At 39.2% G+C, this 26,583-nt stretch overlaps 1 protein-coding gene across 7 annotated transcripts in view; it reads left to right on the forward strand.

Moving 5' to 3' along the window:
• The first annotated feature begins 1,435 nt into the window (after window positions 1–1,435).
• Window positions 1,436–26,583, forward strand: part of LOC142097775 (ubiquitin carboxyl-terminal hydrolase 22-A) — a 59,863-nt gene continuing 34,715 nt past the window's right edge. Inside the window, exons 1-4 of one of the 7 annotated variants that reach the window (XM_075179907.1) lie at window positions 1,436–1,766; window positions 6,986–7,265; window positions 20,611–20,743; window positions 21,313–21,426. In XM_075179907.1, the coding sequence (XP_075036008.1) occupies window positions 7,146–7,265; window positions 20,611–20,743; window positions 21,313–21,426 (367 nt within the window). In that variant the 5' untranslated portion in view covers window positions 1,436–1,766; window positions 6,986–7,145. Of the gene's footprint in view, window positions 1,767–1,797; window positions 2,149–4,632; window positions 4,744–6,985; window positions 7,266–20,610; window positions 20,744–21,312; window positions 21,427–26,583 lie in introns of those variants that run through there. The other 6 variants (XM_075179909.1, XM_075179910.1, XM_075179914.1 and 3 more) reach the window with 6 other exon arrangements.

Genomic DNA, 26,583 nt, shown 5'->3' on the forward strand with positions numbered 1-26,583 from the left:
CAGTTTTACACGGGACAGCTGCCCCCTGACCAACATTGTTGTGTGACGGGTTCATTTAGCTTATGAGTCACTTTTACCTTTGCGGTCTGGCTGGGCCAAAATGCAAAATGTAGACTTAACCTCGTGTCAATCTCCCATTGTCCCATAGATTGTAAGCTTGCCAGCAGGGCCTTCTCACCTCTTTGTCTGTTTTACCCAGTTTGTTTATTAGTTTATTATGTTTGTCCCTAATTGTAAAGCGCTACGGAATATGTTGGCGCTATATAAATAAATGATGATGATGATATATACAAGATATATTAAATAAACCATTCCAGTGGTATAGCACACATATGCGTTATCCCAAGGCAACAAATCTAAACAACTGTCTTCTCATACAAACTTGGCAGAAAAAGCAGAAAAGAAAGCTATAAAATAAAGTATGGCAAATAATCAGTCATCTAAGGTGTAAAACCAATTATATTACCATACTAAGGTTAGCATGCTTTATCCAATTGAACCAAAAAGTTAAAATAGTATAATCAAATCATACAATATCATAAATGTTCCAATACAAGGTTGGCAGTCTCCTAAGCTTGGTACACCAATCGTGAAAATTCACTTACATTTTCACATGCACTTCCCAGCATTTTATGTCATAAAACTCTGCTAACAATATTGTGTCAGCGCTAGAGTGCCTAATAATATATTAATTTGACGTTAATATATTAAGGGGTCAAACAAGCACCTTGGGGCGCTAACAGAGGAGGTATGTGAGACTCAAAGGGAAAAATTGTAAGGAAACTGAAATAAGAAAAATTTGGGTCGAAAATAGGAACACGCCGGTGGGAGTATGGAAACAATGAATGACTCGTTTTATTTTCTTTCCGATGTGCATTTTACTGTATCCTTACCAAATCTTACTGTGAATATTATTTAGAAAATAAAGGTTATCGTGCTTATATGGCATTCTGGCCAACTAATTTCAGTCTGTCCATAGAGATAATTTTTGCCAATCGCAACCACTGTATCCATAAGTAGAATTGAATAAAAATGAGCGACGGGAAAAATCACAATAAAAAAAATATGAAATCTGCCACACTTCCTCCTTACACTACACTGCAGGAAGTAACGGAGGTGACTATACTAAAGCGGATGTGATATCGCAGCGAGCAGCCGGCCCAGAGGAGGCGGAACCCGGCAGTAGCTCTTGTTCTGAGATGGACTGGTCGTTTTACCAATCATATTCATCACTCGCGAGGACAAACCACGCCTCAACGAGCGACGTCTCCTGTAACCAATACCCATCTTAGAAAATAACCGCCCCTTCACATTTGGGCTGGAGCAGCAGAAATGATTGACAGCTAACACGCCCTCTAACTGCGCAGAAAGCTATGAAGAGTGCATAATAGGCGGGGACTCATCGGAGTGGCAATCGGCTCAGCCAACCACAATGTAGTTTGGCTTGAAAGGCCCCGGGAGGAGGTCGGCCTTGTCTCGTCGTGTGGCGCGGCCGGCGGGAGAGGTGGGATTCCTGGACTGCTTCGCCTACGGAGAGTGGGGAGACGGGGATAGCCCTAGCAATAACAGGAGGCCGCAGGGACTGCTCCCACAAACGTGTCATTACCAAGTGTGTATCGGTCGGGACCGGAGCCTCCCCTTCCTCGTGCGCAACGCAGTCGCGTCAGGCGCTTTGTCTGCATCCCAGGCGGGTGAGGCGGAGACACGAGTAGGAGGAGGGAGCTGGGGAGCGACCCCACAGGGTGGAGGTACGGGGTCCGGAGCAGGTATGGGATTGTGTACATCTATGTAACACGGGGCAAATAACAAGCGGGTAGCTCTCTACCTGTGTAATACTGGGAGGTGCAGGGGCTTTGTATCTCCTCCTAGACTGCATGGGACAGGGACGGACAGTGTTTACAGCCTCACTATCCAGCACATAGCTTAAGCGCATCACTCACCCACCAAGCTTGTGCTAGGTTGTATAATGAAATACATCTGCCATGTATGCGTTCCCTATCCTGTGCGATGCAGATAACAGAGCAGTGGACTTTACTGATTGTCTTAGGGCGGATGTAGGTACCTTGCATTGGAGTATACACAGCATCTCAATAGATGTTACGTCTATGTACGCACGCTGACCACAAAGGACTAATCGCTATATGAAAGGTGCTTGTACCCCAATATGTAGCTATTCGGGTGTGTCTACCTGTGACTAGGATGTAGTGCCCAGATGTGTCGACCGTGGCTTCTAATTAAATATTATGCTCTCATATGTATAACCACCCTTGTGCTGCAGCCTGGCGCCCCTGCTTTTAGATCTACATATCTCGCCGAACAATTGTGTGATGACTAATCCTGACTGCTTATATAGGAGTCGCACATGTCGCAAACCACCAAAGATTATGTAGATTTTTCTTTTTTGTACGTGCACACTACTGTATAGTACTACAGCTTAAAATAGTGTCATATGGAAGTATTTTGATGCTTTTTGCGTGTATGCTCTAAGAATGGGTCAAGTCTGGCATTTTTTTGTGCAAGAAATTACCACCTATGTAATTCTGTTTCATTAGGTGGTGGTTTCCCAATAACCTGAAAGCACATTATTTACCTAACAGTGGTTCTGAACCCTGTATAATATTTGTATATGTTGTGGAGGGGAACTGATATGTTGGTTATCCTTGCATATCAAGACAGCGCAGGATAGTGTTAAAATGTTGCTTGTTGTATACTAACACGTTTCTGTGAAGCTGTACTATAATTCCTAGTCTGTAGCACTTACCCCCTTTTATCAATTTATCTATAACCCTTGGAAATTGGTACATTGGGCCACAATCAATTTCTGTGTAATTTTTTGTTATTACGGTAGAGCACAATTTCAGTTTGAGATTATTGAATTTTTTTAAATTTGTTTAAGATGCACCTTTAAGACTATAAGAAAAATGAACATGTTCCTTATATGTGGCTCTTACAAATAAGTGTTCATTTTCAAATGTAAACTCTTAATGGTATAGCAATTTTTTTTTTCCAATCATCATCATCATCATCTATTTAGCGCCACTAATTCCGCAGCGCTGTACAGAGAACTCATTCACATCAGTCCCTGTCCCACTCCTTTCACCATACACATTCAGATTATTCAAAAATAGCTGTTAAATAGCAAAACTTATTATTCCAGGAACAAGTGCAGTTATAAGATTGTTTATACTTCTAGTATGTGCTACATGCTTCAAAACTATTTGTAAATTGTGGAAGGCTGTAAAGTTCCAACCCAGCTAGTCGTTTTGTGTGCAGACTGCATCATGTTCGATTATTTTTTTTTGCGTGTGCCCAGCACATTAATTGTGGTAATCCATTAAAACAAGGAGTATGGAACCTCAGAATCTGTATGTGTGCTGGTAGTTTTATTAGTCCCATAATAGAAGTTGAATTGTTCACTACATTGGTCTCCATCAATGTTCCCAAACTTCCTGTTCATCATACCTGAGGATTCTTACCCTTTGTCAAAAGGGACCCATGCTAAATCTGTTCATCTTCAAGATCCTTTGTTCGGTTTTAAATTGCTAATCATACATTTACCATTGTCTGCAAACTAGGAAAATTATTGACATTTTTTTTACTAGGCAATTGAAGCTTGTACAACAAACCAAACACTCCTAATTATGTTAGATCTATTCATGAAAAAGAACTAAAAAATACCAATTTCTATGACCACTTGGCATGGTGATCTCTGTGGATTAAAAGGGTGGTATATATTTGCATAGCTCTTGTTAGTTAGGCACCTTTCCCCACCTGTGTCTGAGATTTGGGGTTAGTCCATTGTTACCTGATTGTAGCCACTTCTATTACTGGCATGTCTGTAGAGGAAGCACTGGAGGATATGTTTGAGTGAGATTTTCAAATTGTTGCTAAAATAAAAAAATGTTGCGTCTGAATAGACCAGTGATCAATTCAGTAGCGGCATTTACTTGAACAGCTGGGGTGGGTTGGGTCCAGCAGTGTTGAAAGCTCTCCTGTCCATGCTTTCAGTGGTGAGTTGATTCTCTATTGTAGGGGTATGTGGGGAAAAGAGGTACCGAAATACTGAAGGTTGTGTAACACCTTCCATACCATTGTCCAGTGCACAGATCATTGGCCTAACATATATTTTCATTTATTTTCAGATGTCCGATCTGATACTACCTTGCGGCTATGTATAAAAAAAATATAAAAAATCAAACTAAAACAAAATCTGAAAATTCGAACGCCTTGTAATGAAATCTTTTTAACTCCTGCTCTCCCTTCACAGCTCTCAAATGATATCTATAGGAAACCATGGAATGAAACACAATATGCACCTTACTCCTGCTTAACTTTTGTATTGCCTCTTTGGCTTTCAAACACCAGTACCTAAAATTTTCAATTTGCGTTTTTCAAATTCTCAGTGCTGTTGGATGAATGATGCAGTGGATGCACAGATAGTTTCCAATGGATAACATTTGAATACGGTAAATGGATTTACTCAAGTTTACATCAAAGGGAAAAATCAGGTTTAGCAGTATCTGTTTTTGAATGAAAATAAAAACTGGCAAATGTTTGATTGTTAATCTGGTGCTAGTATTAGCAATCATACATGCTTCTTGACAGGTTTTCTTCTATCAACCCCACTTTCAGGCACAGAATGTAGATTCACTGCAGTAGGACAGAAATCTCCATAGCAGCAGCCAGTCATGGTGATGCAGTAGCCTCCACCTATGTACTAATTGGTGCTACTCTGTAAAAGAGGTTGGTGAGAGAGACTGTATATCTCATATTTTAGTTGCATCTAGTTTCAAGCAGTTTTTTTTTCACTCAGTTCCTGGATTAAAAAATTAGTGCAACACACAGTATCTTACAGTTGAAGCTCTATTAGTTAGAACAAATTACATCTTGTGAAAGCAGCGCTAAGTAGTGTATTTCAGTGGATTCTGTCAGGCTGCTGTCCACAAATCGTACATTTTAAAATCTATAAATCCACAACTATGAGCAGGGTGGATCTTTATTTCGGTCTAATATGCAAGGATTATTTTGAGGTTTCTTTTATCTGCTACATATTGTGAACCAGACTTGGGTGGTTTGTTTGAAAGACCTTTTTATGTTTTTTTCGAATCTACATTGTCAAATATTGACTTGCCATTGAAAGCTACATGTAAACTTCGTATGGGTGCAGAAATTTAAGGAACTATTTAGAAGTGGATGTATTATTAATCATAATCACCATTTATTTTATATAGTGCCACCATTTCTGCACTGCGCTATAGAGAACACTTGTCATTCACATCGATCCATTCCTCATGGAAGTTTACAGTTAAAAATTCCCTAACACACACAGTTCTTTTTTTTTTGTAAACAGTTTATTAACCTACTAGTGTGTTTTTGGAGTGTGGGAGGAAACTCACACAAACACTGGGAGAACACAGTCTCCACACAGATAAGGCCCTGGTCAGGAATCAAGCTCATGACTCCATTCCTGTATTTGACTTAAACATTAGACTATATACTAAATGTTTTCTATGCACTCCAGTCTTCCTGGCTATTGAATAGTGGCTATCTGCATAATATCTTCATTATTTAATTTTTTTGGGCGTTTTAAAGTGTTTTTAGTGGTTTAAGGCAGTATCCGAATGTTGCCACAAACAAAGTTTCCAATGTCCTGGGTAAATAAATCTTTGGGAGACTGCCAGCCCCAGTACATGAAAGGAAATTGCGTACACCGCTTTAAGCATATTTGGCGTCTGTTCCAGCATATGTATCAGCATTATGACTTATCGTGAAACAAGAAAGTGGCTTAACAATTCAAAGTTAGTCTGTCACAGCTACAGTCATCAGCGGGTTCCTAATCAGTGATGTAATGCAAGAATTGCAGGTTGAACTACCTCCACATTGCTTTCATGTAATTGCATTGTTGGGGTACCTCAATGCTTTTATAATATCTCCAGTTTGAGCAGCCCACTGTATACAGCTTGGAGATGTGTTCAGGAATAGGAAGTGTTTCTTCCTAAACTTGAAAATGAAAAAAATATATACCAATGACCAACTGAAATTTGGAGTCTGCCTACTGATGTCCCCAATTTGAGTGCAGACTAAAGTTCTTTAGCTAAGTTCGAAAAATTGTCTTGAAATCATAATTTGGTAATTATAGTTCGATTGTCATGCAATATATTCATGTAAACTGTTATAAATAAACATTAGTTCACCAATTCTGTTACACCAGACATAGTGTGGCATCCTATAAATGTCAATAATTGAAAGCAGGCAATTGATCAGGTGACATAGGTGTTCATTATTTAACTATATGGTCCTTGATTAAGTTATTTTGCCTCTCAATTGGTAATATATTTATGAAAGTGTCAGTTTGCATAATCTTGGAAGATATCTAGCTGTATCTAAAATATTGCCAGTTTAGATTTGTTACGTTTTCTGTAATGTTGGAGTAATATGCAGTAAATCCTTGTAATAAAAATGAATATAGGCAACTATGAAGTCATTAATTTCAATAACTACAATGGTTGGACTTTAAAACTGCAAAGGAAGAGATAGCACCACGTACTTGTCATGTGCCATAGCAACCACGTCTATCCTTAGTCCTGTATCTATAGCCTGTTAGAAAATGAAAGCAGATAATCTGGCTGCTATGAGCAGCACTTAACTGCCTGGCTTTATGGGAGGAGAGTGGTGTCTTTCCAAAAAATTTACCTTGACTACTTTGCGTGACTCAATTTTCGTGTAGTCTGGCTTATTACATTTGGGGGGCGATTCAGTTGGTTGCGATGTTCCTCAGGTTATACGGTAAAAATATTGGCTCATCCTTGCACGCACCTCTATGGGGCACAAGCAAAAATGAGGGGTTTTTTTTTGTTTTTTTTTTAAAGAATTAAATCCCCCCCCTTAGCATTGGGGGTTTTTGTTTTGAGTATGTTGATTTATATAATACCATAGGCGACTATAATTTGAATACTTATTTTCTTCTGGTTCCTCCTATTTGCAGGATATCAAATTGATCCATGTCTCAGCGGTAAACTTCGAAAAAGTTTGGAGAAACTGCTAAAGGAGGAGGGCGGGGCATCCAGCCCTGTCCTCCTCCTCTCTGGAGTGCAACCTCCTGTGTCCTCGGACCCCCACCCCCAGAGAGTGTATGTGGGTTTGTCATGAGTCCGGCCAGCTGCTCCCATGTGAACAGCTTTAAAGTGGAGAATTGGAAGCAGAACCTGCGTGCTATTTACCAGTGCTTTGTGTGGAGTGGGACACCTGAAACCCGGAAAAGAAAGGTAAACGTGTACCCAATTACTAATACATTTTCTGGTATAAAATTGTCAGTAATTGCTACAGTACAAAATGTGACCCTTTGTACTTACTGAGCCCATTCTTGCCCCAACCCACTTTTGTTAACTTCTTAATGTTTTAAAAATATTACTGATTTATTTGCTTGAAAAGGACCAGTAAATGGATTTTTTTTTTTTTTCTCCACTACCTTTTCTAACATATCATTGCTTTCTCACCCACTGTTTTGCTGTGCTTCATTGAGAAATCTTGCTACAGTAACACTGTCAACACATACTATCAGAAGACACATATTTGGCTGGTATGTAGCTTGGCTCCCTGAAGGTTGAGTAATGGTTAGATACATTTTGCTTGGTGGTGTATCTTGCCAACCATTAATGGTAGAATGGATTCTATATTTTCAAATTGTGCCTTTTTAATTTTCTTATTTTTTTTGTCTATTTTCCTTCCCCCTCAAAATTTCTTTAATTATTGACTTTTTAAATGGAGACACAGTTTTGCATTGAAATGTATGCTTTTTATATAGTACATTGTCACTACATGGTTTTGAATGTGTGTGTATTCTGCTTCCTTCATGGCAGCAAATGCTAGAACACTAATCCTCCCTTCCAATTGAGCCAATGCAGAATAATCACCTCCAAAAGGTATATAAGGTCATTCACCCTTGCTCGTGTTTTCTTTTGCATCCTTTGCTGAGTCAGCCAAAGGTATTTATATTTGTATCTAGGGGCATACCTGTGGATTTAATATCTGCATGCCAGATCGGGGGCTCTTTCCTGAAGCCCCTCAGTACCAGTACTAGTCTGCAGGGATTGGGGATGTGCTTACCAGTCTATTGCAGGAAAAGTCTGCCTCTGGGATAGCATCTTCCTGTTTGAACCAGTGGTATGGAAGGTTGCTGAGGTCTATACTTTAACATTTTGATAGTCTTGGTGCATCCATGTGTGGTGTCTGTTATGGTGCCCATAAGTGGCAATGCATGCTGTGATGTATTAGGCCTTTTTCTTTAATCTGTGGAGAGACTCTGAAGTGTCTAAAGTTCTAAGCGTGCAACTCGGGGTAAGCCCCAAGGATGTTTCTTATGTTCTTTTTAATTCTAGATAGGGTTTTTCATTTTCTAGCCTTTTCTTTGTGTGGAGCCTCCCAAGGTAAAGGCCATTTTCCTAAAGCCTGTAAAGAAAACTCTTGTTTGTGCAGCATGTGACAAGAACCTACCAGGGTTTGTTTTGGTAAGCTATATATATGTTGGGTGCAAAGTGATTAACTGTGGCCACCTCCTCTGACAGTCAAATGGATGAACACACCTTCCTTTTCACAAGACCATCATTGTTGGCCACCTGGGTTCTACCATTTATCAACGATAAAGACCAGGTAATTTGTATCCTGGCGATATCTGGTTCTGGAATATGCTGCCTAAGGTTGATGCATCTGTTGACAGACTTTCCCAAAAATTCCTCTGTAAGATGCTAGTTTGTTGAGACCGATTTGACAGATTTAAACGTCTCAACAGATAATTTCCCCACTAATGCAGCATTTAACCGGCATTTGCAACAAGGTCCAGTGTTCTAGGGAATTTTAGAAATGATTTTGCAAGAAACATGTCAAAAGAAGCCACCTTTTCACCGCAGAGAAGCAAGTATTCCAGGGGTGTTCCTGGTTTTATTCCCGATAATGTACATGAGGTTCATTCTTCCAGAGGCAGAATTCCAAGATTTTTAAAGGAACGGCCCTTAACAATGACAGGCACCTCCGTTTTAACAAGTTATGAGAGAATATGCGTTGATATGAGATCCGCACTGTTGGACAGTGCAGCTCTTGAAGCATCAAGTAATTGCTATGGATTCTGTTCATCAGAAAATCCCCACCAGTTTCTACTTCATGATTTTTGTAGAAAAATACGATTGTGGGGGAGGGGGCGGTCTTAAATATTTTGGTTTTCTGTAATCTCCCAAAAATATATAAAAATAAGGTAATTTTAGATGAGTTTGTTATGATGTATCCTGAATGTAGCTGATTTGGGGTATTTCCTCTCGGCAGTTGACCCCAAGTATGCATGTCATGTACCTATCAGGCCATCCCATCAAATATTGCTTGGGGGTAAATGTATTAAGTAGCAGATTCTGCAAGTCGCCGATATTCAGTGACTTTTAAAACTGCATTTACTGTCAAGGCAAAACTTGACAGCCTTGCCTTCAACTAAATATTCAAGAGCCTTCCTTTGTGTTTTCAACATCAAGGACATTAACAGAATCCCTAGCTGTAGTAACTGCAAAAATTAAAAGAAAGAACCATGAAAGCCCTGAACATTATACTTAACTATGGCACTCGGTAGGTGCCCACTTTCAGACTACATGGAGGGTAACAGCACCTTACATCACAAGCCAGCATATGGTAATATAAAACCAGAGTTAATAATAAGTTAACACTTTAATAAATACAAATGTATTTACCAAAATAAATAAACACTGTTACTTAGGCCATTACAAAGATAATTTAAACCAGGGTTGTCCAACCCGCGGCCCAGCACGCCTGTAAATGTGGCCCAGAAGGAGTTTTGGTTGTGGCAAGGGGGCAACGCTGTTAATGGGAATAAAAAATCCTGCAAAGAAAATACTTACCTTGCGGTGACGTCAGCTGGTACTCCGGCTCCCTCCCTTGTCTCCTCCGTGCGGTGCTCGCAGTGAATGTCGGGGGTGATGTCATCACGCCCAACATCCATTGCGGAGCCACCCGCGCGAGAAGAACAATCAGCAGCACAGAATTGGAGAAAAGAGGACAGGAGAACAAGCCGATTAAAAGGTAAGTTAAGGGGGATTTTTTTTTTTATTATTTTAAGGGACGCTGACCAGTGAATAAAAGTCACCTGGTCCTGGAGTATCATGGACCTTATCTCCCTGCTACATACTTCTACTTGTAATACTAATGGGGAATTATATATTATTCTCTTTGGCTCATTATAAGTTGTTATCCCTTAACTAACATAGTGGTGTAATTAGCAAAACAGGTCACAATTTGGGGTCACAGTGGTGTATATGTCAAGTACCGCAGGCCTGGTCAGGTTACCCTGATATACAATGCCTGGTTTAAATGCACTTTATTGATATTGCATCGAAACAATACCAAAAGTGATTGTAGTATAATAACTAGAGGATTTTTGAACAGGGCGATTGAAAGGTAAGTATAGGGGGATTTGGAAAAAAAAGTGATTTTTATATATATCTATATATCTTTGTTTTTTTGGATGATCAGCTATCGTTATTGTTAGTGTATCTTATGTGCGGCCTAAACCAACTCGTCGTCTTCCAATGTGGCCCAGGGAAGCTAAAAAGTTGGACACCCCTGATTTAACCTTCTTCTGCATACTAGTGTAGCATACCTTTGTAATGGAACACATCTGGAATGTACTGCACTTTATGGATCCAATATGGTTACGCCAAAGGGTCACAATTGTGTCCCAATGTGTTTGGCAGTCTGCTGATTTCTTCATGGTGATTCTGCTAATGCATAGTCATTTCCTACTTATATTGACTCTGCACCAATCTAGTTTTTCTGTTGACTACCTGCATTCTTAACCCTTTGCTTTCCAAAAGGGTCTCAAGTTAATACACATAATAATAAAGTAGTCTAGAATTATGGTGTCTTTTCTTAATAATCTTATCATAATACCAAATATGTCTAATTTATTACATTAAATACCTCACCTTTATGTAACTGACACACATATTCAGATACAAGTAAATGCCATATATAAACAAAAACAAAATAAATCCTATATGTCCATACTTAAATAGCGTTTATTAAGAGATCAGGGGGTAAATGTATCAAGCTGAGAGTTTTCCGGCGGGTTTGAAAACTGGAGATGTTGCCTATAGCAACCAATCGGATTCTAGCTTTCATTTTGTAGAATGTACTAAATAAATGACAGCTAGAATCTGATTGGTTTTTCAAACCCGCTGGAAAACTCTCAGCTTGATACATTTACCCCCTGGAATCAACTTTCCAAAGAAGACTAAAACCTATTCCTCATACTGTAAAACATGTAGAAATGTCTAAGAAAAAAATTCTTCAAATGTATACCCAAAACCATAGTGCAAAAATTAATTAAATTCTACAAATATAGATGTAAAATTACATAATTCAAGGAGGGGAAAAAGGAAGGTGAAGAGGGACTGGAAGGACCATCTTCTATAGATCTAAATTAAAAATGGTGATAATTTTAAAATAGTATGCCAATATTTTCATATTGTATATCCAGCTTGTTTCTGCCCCTTCAGGGTTTGTGTCGTCTTGATTCCTATAACCTTCAGATTTCTGTGGTCCCTGTTGACATGTGCAGATACTGTGCCCGAGTCAGTAAAGAGAGCAAAGAAAAAATAAAATAAAGTTTGCTCCTGGACAAACCAAGTTACCATGCAAGGGGAGCAAATTATTTTATTATGTTGTACATATTTGTACACAGAAATTTTAAAATGTATGTAGGGCATGCCCTAGGCCTAGCCTAACTATAAATCCTCTCCCCAAATTTTAAATTTACCTTCCCCCTCCAATGCAACATGGTTTTGGCCAGGTGCAAAGTTACTCCTTTTTTATGCTTTGCTCTCAATGACTCACTGGGGCATATTCAATTGGTGGTTTCCGCCACGGAAAAGGTATTAGTTATTACTGTAATACTAAGCCGGATTTCCCTGAGCTGCGAGCTGAAATCCAGCGTGAAATGTAACGTAATAACGGTATTTACGCGCACTATTACCGTAATGATGGTAATTGCACGCCGCGTTACTTTAGGCAGTAACGCCCACAATTGACTATGCCCCACTGTGTTTAAAGGCACTTATTAGTATTTCTAATATGTTCATTGTGTTCAAATTTTCTTTCTTTTTTTTCCTCAATATACTGTTGTCTGCATTGACCTTCTAGTGTTTAGATAACTAGATTAATTTCACAGCTTACTGTTTGTTTAATCTAAAACTGCTGGTTAAAATGTGTTTTATGCATGTTTTATAGCACAACTTTTTACAGAGCAGTGACTGTATGGGTCATACAAGTTTTGAAAGGGCATGGTTTCATTGTAAACAGATGAGGGTGGCGGGTCACTTTGTACCATCCCTGAGACTTAAGATATCGTGAGGTTTGTCTAGACACTTCAAGGGAGAGTATTCATGTCCGTAGAACGCAGACTGATATTAACGTCTGTGAACAATTTCCTGGCCTGTGTTGAAGTTATGCACAGAACACTATTACTCATGGCTGCACTGATATAGGTACTTCCTATGGTAAGATTTTGTATGAGGAACCTGCAAAATTACTATCTCACAGAAGTTTTGTAGATCTTCTTCAGTTTACTAGGTTCTCAAATTAAGCAGGATGCAATCTACAATCTAAGGATCATTAATGTGTTGTCACAATGTCTGCACAAAGGGATGGAGCGCACACTGCCATCTGACAGCCCTAGCCTAGTGGGACAAACATGTAGCTATGCTGCCATCAAACGTCTGGGAATGTTGGTTTGACTCCGGATCGTGAAAGTATTAGAGGGTGTTGTATTTGAATTCATTTAGATGATCAATGAGTAGTGGTATAAATTGACCACCAAGTAGGCACCAGCAGACACGCAATGATAGCTATCACATCATTGTTGCGATGGACAGAACACGTCCTGGGAATTCTAATACCAGCTGTCATAACTAGAATAGACAGTCTCGAATGTGATTCTTCTCAGTCTCCATGCGTTACATTCGGGAGTATGGGCTTTGATATCATTTTGAGAAGATGAATAAGTTGGGGTTTCCACAAATCGACCTCATGGCAACAGCTATAACCTCTGAAAGGAGGTAGAATTTATTCACTGTATGTGGATAAGTGGGTGGAAGCAGTAGACCAGATGGGGTGTTCAGACTGTGGATGTTTCTCCAAATACCTATGACTTCTAGGATCCTATGAAAGAAGAGTGAAGAGAATTACATTAGTAGCTGTTTGGTAACAGAAAACATGGTTTGCATAAATCTAGTTGGCAGGAATACACAGCGATGTTCTCTCCATGTGTGTCCAAGTCTTTGGCATCAAGGACAAATAATCAAAAGTAAGAAAAATGTAACTGCCTGGACTTGGCTAATGCAAAAATCACATGCCTGTTTTGAACTGCAGGAAATGGGGAAAACCTGCTTCTTTTGAGTTTCAGCAATTAAGGGCATATTCAATTGTTGCCGTTTCCCGTGGCGTTGAATATATTACCGTTATTACAGTAATTCTAAGCCAGGTTTCAACTTGCAGCTCCCTGAGATGCGAGCAGAAATCCAGTGTTAAAGGTACCATAATAGCGGTATTTACGCACACTATTACCGTAATGATGGTAATAGTGCGCACGTCGCTTTACTTTTACATGTAACGCTAACAATTAAATATGCCCCTTAGAATTGTACAAAGCTGTAGGATGGTTACATATGATTTTTTGACCCTACTGTATTGATGTCCAAAGCACAGCAGACATAAGGTGTGACCGAACGGTGATTAGTGCTAATGGTTTAAAAAGAAAAAAATAGTGTCTACCCAGTCAAGCAAACTAGCTTTTGCTCCCATGGAGGAGCAAGGGGAAACTTACATATGACTCTAAAGCACATATTCATGACACTGTACGCTGCAAATCTTTCAAATGGGTAGACAAGATATACAATTAACCTGCTATATATTTAAGGTAAAACCATAATATGAATAATATCATTACTAGCTTCAGCGGAAATATTTAGATTCAAAGACTTTACACAAACCATTTGGATACATTGTCTGATTATAAATACAATCTTTGCTTTTCACTGAAAGAGCTGTAATGTCAAGGCCTTGACTTCTACTTATGTATGTGTTTTCTCCAAGTTCTGCAGTGTAATTAAGAAACATCCATGCCCTTTCCTCAGCTACAGTATTTTCTTGAATTTTTTTAATTTTTATTCGTAATGTCAAAATTTACTTCATCTCTTCTTATTCTCCAGCTTGCATGTTCTAATATAGGAGCAATGTTCATCAATGCCTGCATTGGAGTGGAATGTTTTAAATAAAGCCCCAAACTCTGAATAATCTTTCAATACTTTCTTTTGAGGATGTGTTTGGTACCTTTCAATTTTTAGAATTGCAGGTGCTAATAAATTTACCTGTTGGTCTGTTTGATTACTTAAGATGGTCCATTGTGTATGTTCCACCACACTTGTCTTTGTTTTTTTATTTTTATAAAACCAATCTCCCATGATCATGACCACTTTCATAGAAACAATCATTCATATGAGAACACTTACACTACCTTCAGTGCATGTGATTTTTTTTTGATTTTTTTTTTTTTAACTCCTGTAAACTGACAATAAGTTAAGCCACTGAAGAGGATGAAGAAAAGGAGAACATAAAAGTTGCTTTAGACTAAACTTGTCAAATGTGTTTTCGTAATTCTAATTTCATGAAGATGCACTTCTGCCACATTCTACTCTTCTATGATCTTAATTGTGACATGAATAGTATTACTATAATCACAAAAATCACGCAGTAGTTATAAGGAACCTGTGCATGGGCAAAATGGATAAACAAATATAAATTACGTTTATTCGGCATTGGGTCCCCAGCTGGCTTAGTATGCCCCTGCCATCTGCCCAGTGGCCTTGACTATCCGTTTCTGGAGTTGTGGAAAAGGAATGCAGCACATTTCTTCCTCCAAGGATTTCACTCAAATGATGCCTGGCTTATGGTAGGGCAAAATACTGTCTCTGCTTGTGGTCCAGAATCTTCCATAAATGCTCAATTGGTATTAGAGCTGGTGCCTATAAAGACAATAAGTTATACATAGCATACTCCTCAACGCATTGGGCAGTTGCACATGCTGTATGGTTGGTGGCATTATGCTGGAAGACACCCTTCTCAGAAGAAAAATGCATCACACTACCAATAATTAGTGATTACCAATCACTGTATCAACCTTTTATATAGTACAAGAACACTGTAGCACCTTGCAATTGTGAACAAACACCGTAATAAAATTGGACTTTAACAAATTAACAAAGGTAAGAGTGCTGTTATCTTTTAAGGTAAAGCATGCCAGGAAAATGTACCCCACAAATTTACAGAAACAATATAACAAGAACTCGTGACTGTAGTGTTCCTTAGATTGGAGGTGTAAGTGCACAGAATTGGGGGGGGGAGGGGGTTCCTGCAACCCGACTAGGGTATCCTCTTATTAGATCCTCTTATTATTTTTCATTAAACCGCTTCTGCCGCAGGTTGAAATTTGCAGTCACTTTATATGGAATTGCTCACTTATTTTGCCTTGCACTTTGAATTAATGTGCGATCATCTTGGCTACCTGTTTACCCTTGCTCGTGGATTTTCTATCTGCCTTCTGTACTAAGTGTTCCTCTTGAAACATTAGTGAGTTTAGATACCTTGATCACTAAAACGCATGCCAAAATGCACCCCACTAGCACTCCTTTCAAAGTCATTGATGTCTCCTATACATGAACCTAATCGTGCTATCTTAGTTACGCAATTATCCCTTGGACCACAACTGTGCGGAAGTTCTTGCTTTCAATATGCTTGGTACTTGTCCTGTGTGTTCATTTATTTGGACACCCAATCTGTGCCAACACAAGAAGAATATTGCTCAAGACATATAGCCGCCATTATGCTGATCTGATGTCATTTTGTTGTGCCACTTGTAATGTAAGCAGACTGGTGTTTTGTTATGCCTTAAGAGAGACTGTCTCTGAAACAACACCTTGTGGGTTTGCTTTTTAGAACTATGAAGGTAATGTTTTCATTTACATTTGGAGTCCTGCAGGATGCATGCATGAGGACAAAGAGGAAATACACACGTGGTGATGGAGCTGTTGGTGACAAGAAACGCTGCTAAGCCGTGCCCTTGTGTACTCAAATTAATAGTACACGTTCAATCAGATTGTACAATTATGGATTTTGCATGGATTACAAAACCATCTATGCATGTGTGGCAGTCATACAAACTGTTTATATTTACATACAGGCAGATTACATAGAATTCCAAGAAGTGATTTAAAATATTTTTTATACGGTTGCTCCTTTATAAATAGAGGACCTTGGTGGTAGTAGCAAATATTCAAACAAGATCTTTGAAGGCTGAAACGGAGAAGGGTTCCATGTGAACAGCAATTGGACATTGGTCAGTCGGTCCTAGGTCATAGCTTCTACCCCTATTAAACCTAGCATCTTCATCTTACACCTCTACATCTGTCCCTTTCACTCTTCAAACACATTCATACTTCTCAGTACATCATTGTCCTCCATCACACCTCCACCATCATCCTTCTGCTCATAACCACCTATCCTCATGTTTAGCACTATCGCTGTCCTGTTCCCCCATTATCAAACTGCCTTATAATTATAATCCAAAAAATGAACCCCCCTATCCATACTAATCATTAACCTTTATTGGTTAACTTTTTATTTATTCAATAAATATGTTAACTAATCTACAGATTTTATTTCTGCAATCTTTTTTTCCCTCTTTTTTTTTAAACTGGAAAAATGTTCAAATCAGGATACTATCTTCTGGTCCGGTTATGCCATGTGTTTAAATGGCAGGTACATATTAAATAATTGGCATGCAGTACCACCTGTATGCTGATAACCCACAAATTGGTCTATCCTCTCCCTTTACCTTATGGCTCATGTGTCTTTCTTAAACTCAATACTTCAAAGACTGAAAAAATTGTGTGCCCCCTCTCCTTTCTGTGATTACACTACCCTCTTTTCAATCAGGTACGCTGCTTATGGGTTAGGTTAACCTCTACTCCTCCCTCACATTCAGTCTCCCTCCAAATCCTGCTGCCTCCACCTGCATATGTCCAAAACCCAGCCTTTTCTCGCCACAAAGTCACCATATTCACGATCGCTCCTGTCCCTTTCTGCCAGTTGCTACATTGCATTCCTGTGGCCTAAAGAACCAAATTTAAACTCATCGCTTACAAAGCTCTCAACCAATCCTCTCTCCTTACATCTCCAACCTAATCTACAGACACACCTTCCAGCACCATTCCCCCCAACCTCCCTCTTGCCAATGACTGCCACCTAACTACCACATTGATTATCTCTTTCCCCTTCCAGGACTTTGCCCGGGCTCCTCCCCACCTGTGGAAGGATCTTCCAGGCTATTCCGGTACTACCCAAGGCTTCAAGTGTGCGCTTAAAACTAATTTCTTTATTCAAGCCTATCAACCCTCCTCCTAACTCATTTGTGTTTTCCCCTGCCATTTTAAGATGTAAACTTTCACAAAAAGGGTCCTCTTTTTCTACTATTCCATCACCTTCTGTACTTCTAGGCTTACTTCTCTTGCTTGTTTTCTTGAGCTCAGGCCTGCTTCACATTCTAAATAAAATGTTTGTGATAAAAAGTAATCTAGAAAAACAAATTGACTAAGGAATATGTCAGTTGTTATATAGTAATTCAGTTTTCAAGCTAAATTACAGGGAAAAAATGCCAAGCATCGTGTAGTGTATACAAATAAAGTTCATCCAATTTGTGACAAAACAAATAGCCTCGTACCAGAAGAAATAGAGTTGATTTTATCTGAATAATGAGCAGAATTCAGCACATGGTACTTTCTCTTATTAAGTCTGACACTTCCAAAATGTAAACTTATGCAGAACATGACCAATAGGCTGCATATCCCTTTTATTAATTCGTATTCACTTATTTTTAACAGGAGTTAATTTACCTCAAACATCTGCTGGAGGTATCTTCAAAAGCAACTCCACTCCAAAAAAACGGATACTAGATGGATTCCACAAACACAGTAATATAGTGTAGTATTTTTATAGCTTAATAGTACTACACTAAATGTTATAGCCTGTTTCCTGAAGGTATGTTTTTATTTGTAATTTGGTATATGAGGGAAGTGACAATAAAGCTTTCCCAGACCGCCAAAAAAAAAAAAAACACGAGTGAATTTTTAATTATTTTTTTTTTTTTCAAGTGACGATTCTAACCCATCCAACTAAATATCAATTCAATTCAACCAATTAAATTAAAAGGAGTTTTTTTTCCTTTGAATAAAGTCATTGACTGTGAATTGATATAAATTCAATTCTGTAATGTGCAGTTTTTATCAGCTGCTGATAATTTTTACTACCTTTTCTGGAGTTTTGCTTCTGTAGTTGGGGGGGTGGTATGCAAAAGTAAGAATATGTGAAGTTGTAAAATATTTGACTTGAAGCCAAAATCCCAATCAATGGACTGTCCTAAAGACTATGATAAAGAAATGAACTTGTAAAGGTGCTTCGAAGGCCATTTGGTCAGGGTTGTATTCCAATTGAGCGACTTAAAGTGGGAGATAAGTAGAGTCTACGATAGTAGATCCTATGGTGTATTTCTTTACAGGGGCGAACGGAGGATTGTCGGGGGGCTTTCCCCCCGACCCAAAAAAAACCAAAAACACCCCCCCCCCCCCCCCCGCGAGAGCTGCAGCGCATGCGCAGCAGCTCCGTTTCTTCAGTGCTGTCCTATACAGCAGCTGCGGCGCTGTCTAAGAAGCGTCCGCGGCGGTGCTGTATACACTACAGCACCACTGCGGACGCTTCTTTGACAGCGCCGCGGCTGCTGTATAGGACAGTGCAGCTATAGCGGCCACTGCAGGGGGGGTTTCTGGAGACTCACAAACCCCCCCTGCGTGCGCCACTGCCTTATTCATACTGGCTGATCAGGTTTTGATCAGTTAAGATGATTCTTATTGTAGCCTCTTGGAGATGCAGAAATTGTGTCAGCCAGTCTTTTTACTGCAAGAGAAGTAGGGAGTACAAATAACTTAATAAAGATAAACATTTGCTTTAGGCAGAGCTTGTGCACTTTTTTGGTTTGTAATGAAGCGGTTTACTCAAATTTATATCCTGCAGGAAGGTCAAGACCAAAGGGTAAATTTATCAAGCTGCGAATTTTAAAAAGTGGAGATGTTGCCTATAGCAACCAATCAGATTCTAGCTATAATTTTATATCTAGTTTATCAATTTGCTCCTACATCTAAAATACAACTAGTACTGCCATCTTGTATGCCTTACTGCTTCATTCCTTTTTTTTGCACCTATTAGAAATTTGAGCATTTTGTGCTATAATCTGAGTTCTGTATTTAATTTTTTATTATTATTTTCTTGTACTGGTGTTTAAACCTCATGCCATGAACTGTAGCCTACAAAGCTCTTTTCTTCACTGCACTTTTCTACACTTGCTTGTACAAGATTTTTCACAAGCCACACTTTTACACCACATTCTCATAACTCTTCTTCCACGCAACTGTTTAATCATAATCCCAAATGACAAAATTTTAACCTCTACAAAACCACCACACTGTGTGTCAAATGTATAGAAATGTTGGGGTGTTTTATCCAGAACAGATGGGACTTTTCTAGATAAGGAGTTTTTGGTTCTATAATTTTGGTCCTTATGCTTATAACACATTTTAAAATGATCCTAATCTTTTCTAACATTGCCCTTGGTATGTGAGTGTTCTAGGGGAGGGTTGTTTATTTACAGGCTATTCACCACCTGTACTTAATGAAAGATGACTTGCGGTAGAAGTGGAATCCTTTTATCTGGAATGTCTTTTCATCGTTTGGAGCACCATTTATTAAAATATGCTGATTACATTCATAAATTATACCTGCTTTTCCCTACACTGCCCATAGCATTCCCTTCCTCATTAAATTAATTAGCAATGCTCCCTACATTGGCTGTAGGAAAAACCAGTGATTTATTTCTGTGTTTATGATTACTGAAAAGCAACATTTTAGGCAGGTAGGCTATAATGTTTAAGGCTGCGGTCTGCTGATAGATTTCAGAGGGTTCGTGATTGATGGGTAGACAATCATTTATTTTCACTATCCTCTAACTGAAATTCAGCATTTCCTACAATTGTGAATGTAGACAACAAACCACAGAAGTATTCGCAGTACCTGTGACCAATAGAAATCCCAGGCCACAAAAAGGGGTCCATAGGCTTTACCAGACTGCCAAAGGGGTCCATGGCATAAAAAAGGTTAGGAACACCAGGACTAGAGGATAAATGTCCCCATTCCCCAAGCATACTCTGTTGTAGAAAAGTGGAGGTTTTTCTTTGATAATTAGTGTCGCTCACAAGTTAGAACATCTTGGCTACAAATCTTTGCCAGTGTCCTAATATTTGTTCCAAAGCAGGGAGCATGTGAGTAGTGTTTGATACACTAAAAAATTGTAAAAAAATAATGCTCTTCTGTTTGTCCTTTAGAGTGGTATATGAAAATTCACACCCGTAGTTGTCTTTACATGGTAATTTTTTATTTTTTATTTTTTTTTTGCAGGCCAAGTCGTGTATTTGTCACATGTGTGGTGCCCACCTGAACAGGCTTCACTCTTGCCTATACTGTGTATTCTTTGGTTGTTTCACCAAGAAACATATTCACGAACACGCAAAGGTTAAGAGACACAATCTAGGTAAGGGATTTCAAGTTCTCAGATTGTTTGAATAGGTAGAATATAGTGTAACTGTTGATGTGTTTCTGTGCTATATGTATGTAGTTTTTCATACATGCACATTTTAACCATTTTGATCTCCAATCCAGTGAGTTGTGCTCAGACAGATGGATTGTATAAAAATTAATTTAAGCTTATTCTGAGGCTCTGTTCACAAAATGGAGCACATTCACTGCATTTAAGTCATTTAATCCAGTGTCACATATATCAGTAGTTCTAATTTTGTATAGTGTTCTTTGCCAGATGTTATCTGAACTGGTTGACCATCATCTACCTCACAGAAGACACCCACAACTATTCTATCCAATTCTTTCAAGTCTGGCCATTGGCTTGTATATGTTACTCTGTGCATGGATGTCTGAGGCTTCAAATCTGCTTACATCTTGATGGAGAATTCGTTTTTGAGAGTTGTTAGTTTTATTTAGATTTGGCATGTTTAAAAATGGATCTAATTCTTCTACATGTAAACGAATACCTTTATTTTTCCCCTCTCTCTCATGAGCATGTTATAATGTTTTGTGTCTCTCCAGCCATAGATTTATTGTATGGGGGTATATATTGCTTTATGTGTCAAGATTATATATACGACAAAGACATGGAGCAAGTTGCCAAAGAAGAACAAAGAAAAGCTTGGAAATTGCAAGGTATTCATTTTTTTTTTATTTTGGCACATAACTGCTACAATTCAATAAACGATGCATGTATATTTTGTACTTGTGAGCAGCAGTAGTACATGGCATTTTAATTTTTTCGGCAGGTAAGTTATTTACAGAACTACACATTGCAGTATTCAATTTATTATATCCCACTTTCAGAGGCCCTCTGTAAACCTTCGAAACGGAGGTTTGGTCTAAAATTTTTACATCACTTTAATTCTGCAGAGTGGCCAACATTGTCAGTGAAAGTAAAAATTTATTGGAGACTGATGTTTTCCCCTTAGATAATTTGAGGCGGTAACTTGAGGCCTCCCAACAAAGCTGTACATTCTAGACAGAGCATATTATTCTAGTCTCGTACATTTAAGTCGTACCAATGTAACTTATGCCCTAAATGTCCCTTGCTGCAGCGCTGTTCCAATTTAAAGGAACTACTATCAGCAGATTATAAAATGTCTAAACTCCTACATTACCTGAAAGTCTGTTTACCGTTTGGTAGACAAATTGCTGATTTGAACTTTCACAGGACAATATAAAATTGTAACTGTTTGCTTTTGGCTTTAATTTCATGTTTGTAAATCCAGGGCCAGGGCCACAACTGATTAAATTGTTAGCCCCAGTGATCCCCTTCTTCTGGCCTGAATTCGCATTTTGGAGATAACAGAATTGCTAGACCACAAGTGCCAGGCTTATGTTGTCAAAAATGTTTGGCGTAATAGTAATTTGTTTTTGTCATGATCCCCTCAATGTACAGCGCTGCATAAAGGTCAGCTCTTTATAAATAAAAGATAGCAATATCGAATCAAAATAAAGTCTAGTTCATATAGCTGACTAAAAGGAACTCCAACCACTCCCTTATACTCTCTCTTCCTATGGACCTGGAGCAGCCTCCCAAGTGGAGAAGTACATAAAGTTCTGTCAGTATGACAGCCCAGTACACACACCTACAGGTGGTTCCACTCACAGACTTTGTCCTCTGCTACTACCTTAGTAAGCTGGTTCTCAGATTAAACTGCTTCATAGAAGAACAACTACACTAATATATTAAACTGCATTTGTATGGTGGCAGAGTCACAATTTGCTGCAGAAAGGAGAAGCCTCCCTTTCAATCCCACTGAACCAGTGGTCACAGTTGGGTGTATACAGTAGTATGCCATACCGCCACTTCTACTGCCTTTATTGTAAAATTATCATGTTCCATTCTCCATTTTCCCTACTGTCACTTCCAATATTTCCACTTCAACCACTACACTGAACTAAATGTTACTACTGAGAATAACTTTTAATAAGAGAATTGTAAATTATGACAAACAGAGTTTTTGGAGTAAAATCATCTACAGAAAATGTAATTTGCCAACTGATAACATTTGTCAACTTTGATCTCTGTCTTAAATGTCTCCCAATATTAGAGTCCGGTTTACAGCAATACACTCTCTAGTATGCCTGGTTACAATGATGCCCAGATACTAAAATGAATAAACCTATACTAGGCTATGTGGAAATGACCATTGTGCAGATTTATTACAGTTTATATGTAAGCCAGTTAAATGCCCAAATTATCCAATAACTGTTTGTAGGTGCCCAAATAATCACTGAAGTTTGCAAAAAACAACAAAATAATAGTATGACATATGTTTGGTTTTTTTTTATTTATTTTTTCATCATGCTCTACATCCCGCAAATCCATGGTGTCTGGGTTAGCTCTTATCAGTCCTGAAAGTTGCTTCAATTACAAGTGCAAAACATGCTGGGGTTGAAGGGGGGGATCTGATGTGTGCATCATATCTAATCAAAATAGTAGGGATATAACTAGAGATGGTCACTGACCCCCGTGTTTTGGTTTTGGATTCGGTTTTGGATCTGGATTACCGTCGTGTTTTGGTTTTGCAAAACTGCCATTGCGTGTTTTGGTTTTGGTTTTGTTTGGTTTTGTTTTGCTATTTTTTGGGAAAATCCATGTTTTTGGGTCTAAATTAACCCAATTTAGTGCTCCAACTGTTTTAGAGACAAGTAATCTAATTGTTGAGGTAATAAATCATCCAAAAAAACAGTTTAATTCTTCGTTGGTAGGCCTATTCTACACACAAAACAGATTGTCTTCCTCTCCATCTATGCATATTGGCAATACAGCCATCGTCTTTGAATGTATATTACACCCTACACTTATAGTTAAATATGTAAAGAAATGGAAAAAGCCAGTTTGGTTTCTGTCTCTCAAGGCCCCCCTCCACTTGTATAAAATACCAAAAAATTCAGCCATTATAGACTGTACAATATTAATTGACATGGAGAAAGCCAGTTTGGTTTCTGTCTCTCTAGGCCCCCCTCCACTTGTATAAAATACTAAAAAATTCAGCCATTATAGACTGTACAATATTAATTGACATGGAGAAAGACAGTTTGGTTTCTGTCTCTCTAGGCCCCCCTCCGCTTGTATAAAATACAAAAAAATCCAGCCGTTATAGACTGTACAATATTAATTGACATGAAGAAAGCCAGTTTGGTTTCTGTCTCTCTAGGCCCCCCTCCACTTGTATAAAATACTAATAAATTCAGCCGTTATATAATCTAGAATATAAATAGAAATTGAGAGAGGCAATTTGGTATCTGTCTGCATCATAATCATCAACATCATCATTAGCGCCCTCGTCGCCTACACAAATCTCCCCCTCATCCTCTTCTAATTCCAAAGTGGCATCCTCAATTTGGGTATCACCGGCTACACTCGGGCTATTAAGGCACACATCAGCAGAATGCTCACGATTAGACATCCCACTGTTGGATGGACTCTCCACAGGGATTGTTGTCATTTGTGAATCAGAGCAAATATTCTCCTGTAATGCCTCACTGTTATCTTGCAGCTCGGCTTTGACGCGTAACAGTAGTTGTGCACCAATTGTAGGCTGGGTAACTTTTTGGGATCTGCCACTAATAGCCAAAGGTGAAGGCCTCATTCTCTCTTTGCCACTGCATGTGTAGAATGGCATGCTTGCAATTTTTTTTTTATCGTCACTTAACTTTTGCTCAGTTACACTTCTTTTTCGCTTCAATACAGTAAATTTTTTTTTGGTTTTTGTTTTTTGCACTAATTTGAAAACACTCTGTTGTTTGACATCGCCTTGGCCAGATGACGTACTGGGAACACTAACATCAGGACTGGTGACAGAACCTGGTTGCTCATTCAGATCATATGTGGACTGCTTTGAATCCATTCTGAGCGCAAACCACTGGGGAGTGCTAAAAATTATTTAGTAGATACTGCTGACAGATATGACTTTTGACAGCCAGAAATATTAATGCACAATTAGGGAGGACACCCCAAAAGCACTGAGGAGTGCTAAAAATTATTTAGTAGATACTGCTGACAGATATGACTTTTGACAGCCAGAAATATTTATGCACAATTATGGGGGACACCCCAAAAGCGCTGGGGAGTGCCAAATATGAAGAAAAAATAATAAACCTCTATCCTCCTCTCTGCACTAGCGATTTTGGTTAGAGCAATTGCAAGAACAATATTGTATTCTCTGTCCCTGCCCTAATTAGCCTATGACTACACCCTGCTCTCTCCCTCTGTCAAATGGCGATGGATTGCTGTGGAGGCGTGTATTTATAAAGTTGAAGTATCGCGAGAACCGAGCCCCGAGATCCGACGACGTCACAATGACGTTCGGCCTCGATTTGGATTCGGAATGGGCGGGAGAGTACCGAGCTGCTCAGCTCGGTACTCGGATACCCAAAGTTCGGGTGGGTTCGGTTCTCGGAGAACCGGACCCGCCCATCTCTAGATATAACCATGACACGAAGTACCTGTGGTTTTTAAAATACCGTACCTGCACCCAATTAATAAAGGGGACTCTAACCACTCCAAATAATTCTCATCCCTCTTATTATCCCCCCTCCCTTTCTGCTTTATGCACTGGATCACTAGATCCGTATTTAACATTTTTCTCCTAGCCCTTATGAAACCTGGATCTTTCTCTCTGACACTGCTTCCCTTGCTATGGAACACCAAGGAGAAGGAGTAGATGTCCTGCTGTATCCTGGTTTCTCCTACAGTATCATCCGGCCTGAACCCTCCTCCTCCTTCGAAGTTCTTGCGTTTTTGGTCTGCTCACCCTCGCCTCCTCTTATAGCCTCTACAAATGGACTTCATTTCCCATCCATCACTATGGATATCCCCTGGACCTTAAATTCTTCTCTCTTTGCAACATCTCCATCTTCTCTAATTCAGCCCCCGTGCTCACCGAACACAATCTTCTATCTTTCTGCCTCACCTTGCCACCAGCTTCCCCTCTTGCCCTCAAAGCCATGTGCACACAGTGACAGCCTTGACTCTATCCTTTTCTCAATCTGTCTCCCTCTCCTTTTTCTCCACACTCTGCAGCTCTATATGAAGCAGCCCCAGCCTCCTTACATATTTTCTCGTGTTCCAAACCCCAAACCTGGCACTCCAAACCAACTGTAGCTACAAAAGTGCGCCAATAGAGGAAATCTCATTCCAACACCAACCGCTTCCGTTTCAAATGTATCCTTTCCTCTTATTACACCTTTCATTTTCGCCAAGGAAACCTACAAACAGATCTCTCCCCCACCAACCCGTCACGTCGAACAATTCTGGCCTTCATCTGCTCCTGCCCCTCTTCTATCACCACTACCACTCTTGACTTGGGTTCGGTACGTTTTAGCGATTATTATAAATCCAACATCTCTAATGCCTCCAAAAAAAAAACCCAGAATGAAAAAGCGAGTTTAAAATAATTAGACTTACCTTGAAGACGACGCTGGAGATCACCGAAGAAACCGGCATAATATGACAACAAGGCATTCCGATTGGAGAAGTGAGCGTTAATGCAGCCTGACGTCATCGCGTCGTCTGTCACTAAAAATTTAAAGCGGAAATGTGAGGTTGTGTTTAAACACTTAACCTTAGGGGTTCCCACATTGCCGTTTTAAATTTTTAGTGACAGACGTCGCGATGACGTCAGGCTGCATTAATGCTCGCTTCTCCAATCGGAATGCCTTGCTGTCATTATATATGCTGGTTTCTTCGGTGATCTCCAGCGTCGTCTTCAAGGTAAGTGTGATTATTTTAAAGTATCTTTTTCGTTCTTTCTGGGGTTTTTGGGGGGGGGGCATTAAAGA

This window comes from Mixophyes fleayi, chromosome 7, assembly GCF_038048845.1.
Source record: "Mixophyes fleayi isolate aMixFle1 chromosome 7, aMixFle1.hap1, whole genome shotgun sequence".
Lineage (NCBI taxonomy): Eukaryota > Metazoa > Chordata > Amphibia > Anura > Limnodynastidae > Mixophyes > Mixophyes fleayi.